The sequence below is a fragment of the Quercus robur genome, chromosome 4 (assembly GCF_932294415.1).
Source record: "Quercus robur chromosome 4, dhQueRobu3.1, whole genome shotgun sequence".
NCBI classification, from domain to species: domain Eukaryota; kingdom Viridiplantae; phylum Streptophyta; class Magnoliopsida; order Fagales; family Fagaceae; genus Quercus; species Quercus robur.
The window spans coordinates 61288722-61299998 of NC_065537.1; the positions used below are offsets into that span (position 1 = coordinate 61288722).

General features: G+C 34.3%; 1 protein-coding gene across 1 annotated transcript; it reads right to left on the reverse strand.

Moving 5' to 3' along the window:
- Nucleotides 1-406: 406 nt before the first annotated feature.
- Nucleotides 407-10834, reverse strand: LOC126723226 (uncharacterized). The gene is made up of 7 exons (XM_050426546.1): nucleotides 10614-10834; nucleotides 8890-8928; nucleotides 8157-8294; nucleotides 3213-3352; nucleotides 3013-3122; nucleotides 2112-2227; nucleotides 407-1132 (listed from the first exon to the last, which is right to left on the reverse strand). The coding sequence occupies exons 1-7, from the start codon at nucleotides 10767-10769 to the stop codon at nucleotides 575-577; spliced, it is 1257 nt and encodes a 418-aa protein (XP_050282503.1). The 5' UTR covers nucleotides 10770-10834; the 3' UTR covers nucleotides 407-574.
- Between the last annotated feature and the right edge of the window lie 443 nt (nucleotides 10835-11277).

Sequence of the window (11277 nt, forward strand, 5' to 3'; positions counted from 1 at the left end):
CCACATGAAACTCTTATATCCTATAAATTTGACTATTTAAACTCTCGTCACTTTCACTGAATGATGATCACATGAACATCACTTCAATGAAAACACATGCTAATTCTTACCAAACACATGCTAATTCTTACCAAACACATGCGTTCACTTGTTCACTTTTTGCCCGATAAAATGACAAATCAATCTACTGTTATTTTGAATAACACAGGTTTAGAAAGTTAATCTTGTACCTTAAAGTAACCGCAATGATATTTGATTCTAGGCTTGACATTGTGATTTTACTTTATTTGTGGTATGGGAAGTGGAGAGTACGCGGATTAATGTCAAATTTTTTGGATTTCAAACCTCGAATTCCACCCTCTTTAATGGGTCCAAAAAGCAAGATTATATCAGGCATAAACCTCACTAGATGGGAAACATATTATAACTTCTCTTTCATTCTTTCTTCTGGATTTTATCATTTTATCTTTTACATCTGTTGGTTCATGTAAAACTTTTTGCTTAATACATGATAATTATGGTGGGAAAATAAAACATAAAAAAGAATCAAGAACATATTAACCACAAAAATTGGTCACTCTGCTGTAGCATTCTCTTTTCTAATCCACTGCTCAACTGGTTTTCTTGAATTCCATGACCTGTGCTTCCTCAAGCCAGAGATCCTGTGTTCACTGGTGCTAGGTCCATTTGAGGAACCAACAGAATGTGCTTCCAAAGTGGCTGCAGGAGCTCTTCTTAGTTGCTCAACTTCTTTGTTCGACCTGGTGTTGGGTGATGCCACTGGCTGTCTGGCTGGTTTTCTTGGATTCCGTGGCCTGGATTTCCTCATTCCAGTATGCTTGTTAGAACTGGTACTCGGCACCTTCGAGGAACCACTATCGTGTGTTTCGGAGGTGACTTGGGGGATGCTTCTTTCTTGCTCAGCAGATTCTTCAGTTGAAATAGTGGAACTAGATGCAATAGGTTGTTGAAGAAACATACCAGGCATGACAACAATACTTCTTTTAGGCTCAAATAAGCCACTGTTTTCTTGCTGCAGCCTTAGTGTGGTCTCAAATTTTTTTCTTCTCTCAATCTCTGAATTAGACTGAAGGAGTTTCTCATTGTCATCTACTTCATTTTCATCAAGATTCTAAAATCAAAGAACAAAGTCAGTAACACTAAGACACTAGCATTTGATATATATGACCGAGTGAATTATTAAACATGAATAAACGAGACAATAACCCAACAAATATGAATTTGGAGTTCATGTTAACAAATTGCCAAATTATCCAGTTTACTTGGGACACATTGAATGAAAGTGCTGCAAAACTGGTACTTGGGTAATACTTAAGAAGTCAACAGACTCAATACATCAAAAGAGTAGATACCTATTCCACACTCCCTATCGACTACTCGTAGTTTTACTTGGGTAGATAGCCTCAAAAATCAAATCAAATTTAATTCAAATCTGCAGTCCACTATTTTCTATTTTGTTTCATAATAACTATTATCAAGTCAGCACACACCAACCCCAATAGACATGGTGCAGTATTTTCCTTTGTAATCAGTTCTTAAATGTATCAAAAGTTCAAATCTTTCCATAACTTAAAACTACGAGAATAAAAATTATCATTCCTACAAAATAACATTACAGTACACAAGGCTGATGCTGCTTGGTCCTATGGTGATTGAGCAAGTATCTATTTGAATCCCTTTTCTCTTTACATCAGAGTCAAATTTTAGAATTGTGTGGTTAAATGATTAAATCCACCATTTTTTAAAAGCTTAAACTTTTGAGAGAATCAGTAATTTGACATAGTATCAGAGCAAGAGGTCCTAGGTTTGATCCCTGTCTCTACTCTACCTCCCATTTAAAATCTCACGTGTTGGGCCTCACCTATTAAAAAGGAGTTTGAGCTAACACATGAGGGGGAGTGTTAGAATTGTGTGATTAAATAATTAAATCCACCATTTCCTAAAAGTTTAAGCTTTTGAGACGGTAATTTAACACGAGCTTTCCGGAAATGGTAGATTTAATCATTTAACCACACAATTCTAACATCAATAATTCAAATATATAAACACGCACACACAGGCATGTACTAAATTTATACCAATTGACATACCAATTGAGCAGAATGAGAGCCAACCAAGTCAAGTACATGCTCAAAATCCTTGGTATGAAAAACCTTGCGGCAAACTGGGCAAGTTCCCTCTCTCTCTTCCAAAGCTCCATGTATGTCTAACAACAAATTAATTGGTCACTAATGAGAAATCAATATCACAGGCAAAATTAAAATCCCTAAAAATCAGAACAATACACATAATATGAAACCTTTAAAAACACTAATGGCCAGTTTGGTAGGTGTGTTCTAACACACATTTTGACATTTTAAACAACATTACACACATTTTCATACACTGTTTCACTCACACATATATCAAAAACACTCAAACAACATTACTCAAACTCCTCTACCAAATGGACCCTAAGTTTTGCTCATCTTGTCACCTATGAAGCATGCGAGACAAGGGCATCGGCAACAGAATTATGAATACAATTTAAAACATATGATAACCAAGTCACCCAAGGGAAGCAGTCCATATACATGAGACACATGCAAAAGGCAGACACCATGCATCACCACTGAGAATAATATGAATCATTCAAAGCAAGAAAAAAGTGGAAAAGGGAAGCCAGTCCCCTAAGTCGAGCAAAATTACTCTCTTTTTTACCCCATCCCCAAAAACCAAAGGCAGACAGTGCATACAAGAGATGCTACATTTTTTATTTATTCGTAAGTTACACACATGACACACCCAATGGGTTTTGAACCCGCAACCTCATCCTCCACCCATTCTTGTTGAGGGATGAAGTGCCTTTTGAGCCAAAGTACATTGGTGTACCAAAGATATTATCTTAAGCCATGGAAATTAAATTTCAGAGTATAAATGATAAAAGGAAAATGAGAGATCATCCATCGCCCATGAAAAGATTGCTCTCCCATCAAACTGATCCAAGTATACCTTTTTCATTTCCCTTGAAACGGCTAGGACGGATGGTTACACTAGATGAATCACTAGCATGAGTTTCCTTTCCAGTTTGGAGCCAATCCCACCACCTAATAATGCATTCACTGCATAATTTTAACAAATGAAGCAGAAAATTAGCTATTGAAACCTATTTCTGATATCAGCTTGACAAAAGAAAAAGAAAAAAGGCCTACCTGTGGAAGCAATGAAAACAAGACATTAACTTCATAAATGGCAAACTTTTACTCTGCTCATCTTCTGGAACCAAAGGATCCAAACACAATGGACAGTCTCCATCAGGGTGATTCATGATAGAGAGCTTCTCCACCGCTTCCTAGAAAAACATATTAATATATCCCTGTTTAGCAAATTTATGTCAATCTATATTAAAAAAAAGAGACAAAATTCTGGGTTTGGCAATTTAGTGTCTACCCGACAGAAACTTTTTGATCACATGGTCAGGCATGAAACAATTTCAATTAACATATCCAACTAAAATCACAATGTTTGAGAGATAACTCTCTAAGAATTTTTTTATTACCCCCCTTGACCAAATACATACTGCAAAATGCTACCAGTAATGAAGTTGCCAATATAAATACACTAAGACAATAAAAAGTCTAGAACCCAATAACACAACCAGGGGGGGAGGAGGGAAAAACCACACCTCTATCGCCCATGTGAATTTCTAACTATATCTTCTTGAACAATTTCTTCGCAATATGGGCACTTTTAGTTATGGGAACAATTCAAAGTAATTTTCTTTAAGATGTACTCTTCAAATCATCACAACACTATACAAATTTTAATTTCTTACTAGGTTCTGTTGTCCAACTAAAACATCAACACTGTGATGTACGACAAATTTGAAAATCTCCCAACAATCAGTCAAAAGAATCTCCGTCCAATTTCTCCCTATGATGCCAATGTAACGTAGGAAAAAACCAAAATGATGCAACAAAAAAATCTGAAGAACAGAAAAATAAAAGATAGATAACCTAGAATTCAGCACCTAGGTTCGGATGAAGTCAATGGCAAGCAAGGGGAACCTCATGAAGTCAACAACTAGTGTTAGCCAACGTCAATACCAAACCATTGGAAGAATTCCAAGAGAAATTATCAACCAAACTGTAGTTTATCATCAAAAGAGTACACTTATAGAGTATTCTAAAATTAAATCCTAATTTTGATTGACATAGGAAAACCCTAATTCTAATTGACTAAGGAAATCTAATTCTAAATGACTTGGGAAATCCCAATTATAGAATTACAAAAAATAATATTGACTCTAGGAAGTCAGCACCAGACCATTGGAGGCATTCCAAGATAAATTTCATTATCAATCAAACTGTAGTCTATCTACTTAATAGTACAATATTGTGCTTGTATAGATTACTAAAACTATAAAGCTGTCCATGAAGGTAGAATGTTGGATAAAGCTATCCATGAAGGTTACCTGTTAGGTTTTCATGTAGGTGATTCAGAAGGAAGATTTTGGTGGTTTCTCATCTCCTTTTCGCTGATGATACCCTAATTTTTTGTGATGCTGACCTTGATCAAATGTTGATAGTCCGCCTGGTGCTCATTTGGTTTAGGGTTGTGTTGGGCTTGAAGATAAACCTAGGTAAGTCTGAATTGGTAACTATGGGGGCGGTTCTTAACATTGAGTTATTGGTGGCTGTCCTAGGCTGTAAGTAAGTTTCTCTTCCAATGAAATATTTGGGTCTTCCTTTGGGTGAAAAATTCAAAGATAAGACAATATGGAATCTAATTTTGGAGAAGGTGGAATGGAAATTAGTGGGTTGGAAAAAATTATATTTATCCAAGGGAGGTAGAGTCGCTTTAGTTAAAAGCAATATCTCAAATCTACCTACTTATTTATTTTTTCTATTTCCTATCCCTGCTTTAATAGCTAACCGAATTGCAAGACTTCAATAGAACTTTTCATGGGGTGGCCTACGGGGTGAACCCAAATTTCATCTTGTTAAATGGGCTACTATTTGTGCTCCACTTTCTTCTGGTGGTTTGGGGTTTAGGAATCTGAGAATTTTTAATGTAGCTTTATTAGGGAAGTGGTTGTGGAGATTTGGGCAAGAAATGGATGCCCTTTGGCAACAAGTGATAGAGGTGAAGTATGGATGTGAATGGGGTGATTGGTGTCCTAGCTCTGTTTGGTCCCTATGAAGTCAATTTGTGGAAAAATATTAGACAGGGGTGGCCCTCTTTGTCTCAATTTATCTTGTATGAAGTTGGAGATGGATCAAAAGTGCAGTTTTGGCTAGACCAATGGTGTGGAACGTCTTCTCTTGCTGACTGCTATCTCGAAATATTTAGGATTTGCCAAAACAAGGAGGCAAGTGTGGCTGATTTTATGAACTACACCAACAGAGTCCTTCATTGGGATATACATTTTTTTAGGGCTGTGCATGATTGGGAATTGGAAGCTTTGTCGAGCCTCATGGACACCATTTATGGCACTCCAATAAGGGGGATTGAGGAATATAAGAGGTGCTGGTTACTTGATAAGAGTAAGGGGTTTATGGTTAGTGCATATTACTGTCTTTTAACTAGCCATAGTGATCATTTTTTCCCTTGAAAGAGCATTTGGAAGCGGAAGGTTCCTTCTAGAATGGCTTTCTTTATATAGACTGCTGCCTTGAGGGAAAAGTCTGACAATTGACAATGTAAGGAAAAGAAAGGTATATATTTTGGATTGGTGTTACATGTGCAAGTGTAATAGTAAAACTATTGACCATCTCTTCCTTCATTGTCCCGTTGCTATGGATCTACGAGCTATGGTTTTTGGTTTATTTGGAGCATGTTTGGGTTTTGCCAAAGTCCATTATTGAGCTTCTTGCTCGTTGACAAGGTCTGTTTGGTTGTCATCATAATGGATATATACAGATCATTGTTCCTCATTGTTTGATGTGGTGTATTTGAAAGGAAAGAAATAGTAGGTGTTGTGAAGATAGTGAGCGTTCTATGCCTAATCTCAAGTTATTCTTTTTTAGAACCTTATTGGACTAGTTGTCAATGTGGAGAAACCAATCCTTTTCTTCAATTTTGGATTTACTTGATTTATGAATTTTTTGTATTTCATACGTACACCCCTGTATACTCCTTGTGAACTTGGGTGTCTCTTTTTTGATATCAATAAATCTTTATTAATTATAAATAAATAAAAAATGATTACTAAAACTAAACCCTAATTCAAATTGACATAGGAAAACCCTAATTCTAATTCTAATTCTAATTGAATAAGTAAACCATATTTTTTTTATAAGTTTTGGCTTACAAACTAATTCCAAATGACTTGGGAAATCTCATTTATTGAATTGCAAATAGACCTTTGACTATCATAAATTAAATAAAAATACTAATAAACCTCTAATTAACTACTTATACCTTAAATAAAAAAATACAATTAAATAACACTAAATTAAAATAAATATTTTTCTATACTTCTTGTATCAAATTGTTGGGATTAAGATTTAAAAACGTGTGGTTTTAGGGTTAGGAGAATGGAGGAAACAACCTAGAGTCTATAGATTGAATATGAATCATAACGGTTTGATTATGGAAAAGATGAGCGACTCATTTGAATGAAATTTGCAGGAAATTGATTCAACAGGTTGTTCAATGGCAAGAGGCAAGGATAAACTACAGACATTTGAAGGGTTTTAATTGGGTGAGAAGGGAAATTTTTAGATCACAAAGAGGGAAGTAAAGAAAAAAAGTAATCTTATTGGGGCTGCTCTTTAAACAACGCTCAAAAAACTTGGTCTTCTATTATCAAACTCTGAATCTCTATTGTGTAAAAACAAATGCTTCTAAAGACTCTTGATTCATACTGATTATAAGTAAAATTCTCAATAAGTACCTCATATGCCCATAAAAGACTAACGTAAGAAAAACAGCCCCCATACTACTAAATCTAGAATAACCATATTTAAGAAAATACCTACAAAAAAAATGCAAAATAGGAAATCTATGCAGTATTGCAGTGAATTTTGACATTGAGTAAAACAGCACCACAAATCCCAGTTTTTGACCTATATTTATTATAGCTATGGACGATTCAACAGATTACTTTCAAATGACACATCTCAATCCAAACACATCTAGGTCTTGTATTAACAAACTCAAACTCAAAAAATTACGAAATGGCAGATATAACACCAATGAACCCATGTCCACAAACCTACACAGATTTACCATCTAAGTCTAACAGCTCAACCGGGAAGTAGCATATCTTTCAAGAAAAAAATTCAGTTTTGCTCAAAGAATTTTAAACTTGATAGTGTAAAACTAAGCGTTTGAATGCTGCACAAGATGGCTTGGTGCACTCTCTCTCCTCATATATTCTTTTTCTGCACACTATCACATATGTGGTACTATTCACAGCCCAAAAATAAAATTAAAAAATATCCATCTTGTCCATCTTTGCAATCACAAATCATTTCCCCCTAATTATTTTCCATAGCCTTTTCACCATAAATCAAATGTAATACTCTTTCCAAATCTTAGCCTCTATAACTCATTATCAACCAATAAACCCTACATCCTTCCTCCATCCTTCCAAACCTTAAAATTATAAGTCCTTAGATCTAAAGTCTGCAAAATGATCAATCATAGACAGGTTTCTAATATGTCCCGCATCAAATCATCTCTTCAAGAAGACAAAAACAAATAATGAAAAAACATACAAAAGAAAAAACAAATTTCTCCAGCAAAATACAGATGGGCTATGAAGAGTTCATAAATAAAGTATATTCAGACACTTTCAAGCAAAAGGAGGGGAGAAAATAGCATTATAGGAAAATGGTTTGCCGCTTTGCCTGCCAGCCTTCCAAGGAAAATGTAACCCTCAGACAGACTTGGCTCAATAAATAATCCATGAAACTCCAACTCAAGTTCCTAGAAAGTTCAGCAAAATATCTAAGGATGTGAAAACATATCAAATGTCTGATGCACATGTCCCTGTGTTTATGGGTGTGTATTTACCACTATCAGTATTATGCACCTAATACTTGCCTCTATCAATTGCACCCACATTTGTGTTGACAATATAGAGAGAGTACCTATATCAATGTTTACATCCTTAAAAAATTTTGTTGGATGAGTAGTGCAATAGTTACCTCACAGAGTGCAACAAGCATTAAGTAACAGGAGAGTTCACATGCTTTGTCTTGTATACAAGTCATTAGCTCTTTTTGCCTTTGCTCATCAAGACCCTTAGAATCTATGAGATCAATATGTGGTGGCTCCTTTGGATACTGCCACAAGATATAGGCAAAGTTAGTGAGGAAGTTGACAACATTACATGATAACTAGCTAGACGAAAATGACCAGTGCAAAAACATTAAAATGAGATTTGACAATTATGTATTCTCACAATAATATCAAAGCAATGAATCAAGGCTGGAAAAAAATAGCATATACTATGTTTAAGATTGGTTGGTTACCCACCCTGTGTATTCCAAATAGTCCTTTTTTATAAACAAATACAATTAATAGGTTCATGCAATGCACAGGCGAAAACCATATCCAAACTAGAGAAAATATTTCAATAAACCAAATTTCCTTTCTCATTTTTATAAATCACTAAAACTTAATGGCGTTATTCAATTTAACCAATAAAGAAAAATATATTCTGTTTTCACAGATCATTATGCAGGCAGATATATAGCTACCATGAAACCCCCACAAAATATATAAGGCTTCTACCCATAACATTCTTCCTAACTATATTATATACTTACAAAATCACTACCATTATGAAGCATCCCCCAATTAAATTCATGCAATTCATTAAGGAAACGATATAATATTATGAAGCATTCTCAAGAGTGTGAATAAGCTATGATATACCTGGGAACCCGCCCGTAACCCAATAACTGCCTCCACAAACTGCAAGAATAAGAAACAAAGTTGCCACAAAAATTAAAGGCCGTATACAATAAAATAAATCATACCAATTAAAGAACAAAACATCAATAAAGCAAACAAATAATTTACACTATTATTTGAATATAGTAACAAGTGGTCAAATATAGCACCAAAGCCACCTTTGGCATAAATCCTAAGTCCTTCCAATACATTTCAAAATCCAAAAACACACATACAATTATGATGGATTGTTAAAAATTAAAAATTTACACGAATCACCTAAACTCTTACACTAACCCATCAAACTTTGTAGTCAAAACCAGTGTTGTTAAAAGCACTGAGCGCACTTAAGTACAAAGACCTCCTAGAGCCTAGGCACAAAGCGCAAGCACGAGCCTGATCGATGTGAAGCGCACATTTAAAAAAAAAATTAATAAATTAAAAAAATATATATTAATGATCAATACAACAATCAAGTGATCAATTAATCATATAAATTACAATAAAACATTTTATATAATTTATATAACATTTATATAATTCTATTGTGCTTTACAAAATATATGCAACCATGATATTTGATGGCCATGATTACAAAACATGGTTGAATCAAAATAGAAGTATACAACCAAGAAGGCAAAGGCTAAAAAGTACTAGAATGTTAAGTAATGTTATCTTCGTGAGTGTCTGATTTAGTGTTTGTTTGTGTGGTTGTGGTTAAAAGTTCAAAAATATCTAAAGACATAGGCTTAGGTGTATGGTAGCACACCACACTATTAGTTTTTATATATTAAATCAACGGCTTATATCAAACATATTTAGATTTAATAGCTAAAAATCAAATCAGGATTTTTTTTTTTTAAATTTACAAAAAGCTCAAAAAAGCACGCTTTGCACTTAATAAAAAAGCTCATAAAAGCGTGCTTAAAGCACGCTTTTGTGAGGGCGCTTCACTTTAGAGGGAAAAGCCCCAAGGGCTTCGCGCTCTGCGCTTTGCGCTTAAGCGCTCTTTTAACAACACTGGTCAAAACAGGCTTATCTACTAGAATATCACTATGTGCATGTATCTATTCATTCATGAGTACAATAAACACATTAAGTACAGAATCCTAATAATTCGAATTCACACAGAGTAAAGAGCAATCTAAAATCAATCCAGTGAGATTACATGTTCTTTATGTTCTTAACACGCATGCCAAATTTCGTGTGAATCAGACTTTAATTACTATTTAATCCATAAACTCATCTTTGATGCATTATTTTAAACTACAAAAACTTGAATTTAAACCACTGGTTGTACCATGACTATTAGATTTGTCAAAATCCACATCAAATTATATATAAAAAAAAATATTGATTGGTGTAACATTGCTTAAACTTACACCATGAACCCAACCCATATAAGGACAGTTCAAGTAGAATTAATCATACACATCTATCAAAGACAAGAACCCATGAATATCTACCTCGAGCTAAGTATTTTCTTAATTAGAATTAAGCAATCAAAATTCAAAATTTTTAGATTTTTAGATTTTCTTTTTTCTTTTTTCCATTGATACAACAACTTGGGTAAAGCAAAAGGTGTGGTCCTTTGATTCGATTTCGACGGTTTTTCTTTTATCTTTCCTGGGTTTTGATTTTACTTTCCATCGTTTTCTGGGCAACCAAACAGAGACAGAAAATAGTATAGAGAGAGAGAGAGAGACCTGTTGGGAGGTGACATCGGCGGTGCGAGGCTTGAGGAGGAGGTGGAGGTGAGGAGGGTAGGATTGGAGAACCACGCAATCGTCTCCGTACACTGCTTGCACCGCCTCTACTTCTGCCGCAACTTCCTCTTCTTCGACGATGCTGCTGCTTGCCATTGTTCTCAGAGAGAAAGAGAGAGAGAGAGATGTTTTATTCCTTTTTGTTTTGGGAGAGACAGAATAATAAGGATGCTTTCTCTTCTTTTTATTCTAATTGATTCGGTTTGGTAATTTTGAAACGGTGAACGTTGTACCTTGTAAGAATTTTTTTTTTTTTGGTTAAAGAATAATTATTGGCACTTCTTGGCAGAGTCGGTGATGTTAAAAAAACCATTTTTAGAAAAGCTTTATTAAAAAATTTTCAATTTTCCATAAATTTTTTCTAAAATTGGTTTACTATTATATGTTCTTAGGACACACATTAGTAAAATACTTATTATTATTATTATTATTATTATTATGAGAAATGATATGTTCACAATATTTTTACAATAAATCTTAAGTATTATATTGTTACTGGTTATTATTGTTGCAGTAAAAAAATAATCTTAGTGTTAGGTTCAAATTTGAACCAATAATAACTAACCACCTATGATTTGTTGTGAAAATATTATAAAAATATTTG

What these genes read in the sequence shown, in the direction of transcription:
- LOC126723226 (XM_050426546.1), bottom strand. Translation starts at nt 10,769, where the DNA reads ATGGCAAGCAGCAGCATCGTCGAAGAAGAGGAAGTTGCGGCAGAAGTA. An exon ending in CCGATGTCACCTCCCAACAG is followed by an intron (nt 8,929 to 10,613) that starts GTCTCTCTCTCT and finishes TTATTCTTGCAG; the next exon opens with TTTGTGGAGGCAGTTATTGG. An exon ending in TGTTTTCATTGCTTCCACAG is followed by an intron (nt 3,123 to 3,212) that starts GTAGGCCTTTTT and finishes AAAATTATGCAG; the next exon opens with TGAATGCATTATTAGGTGGT.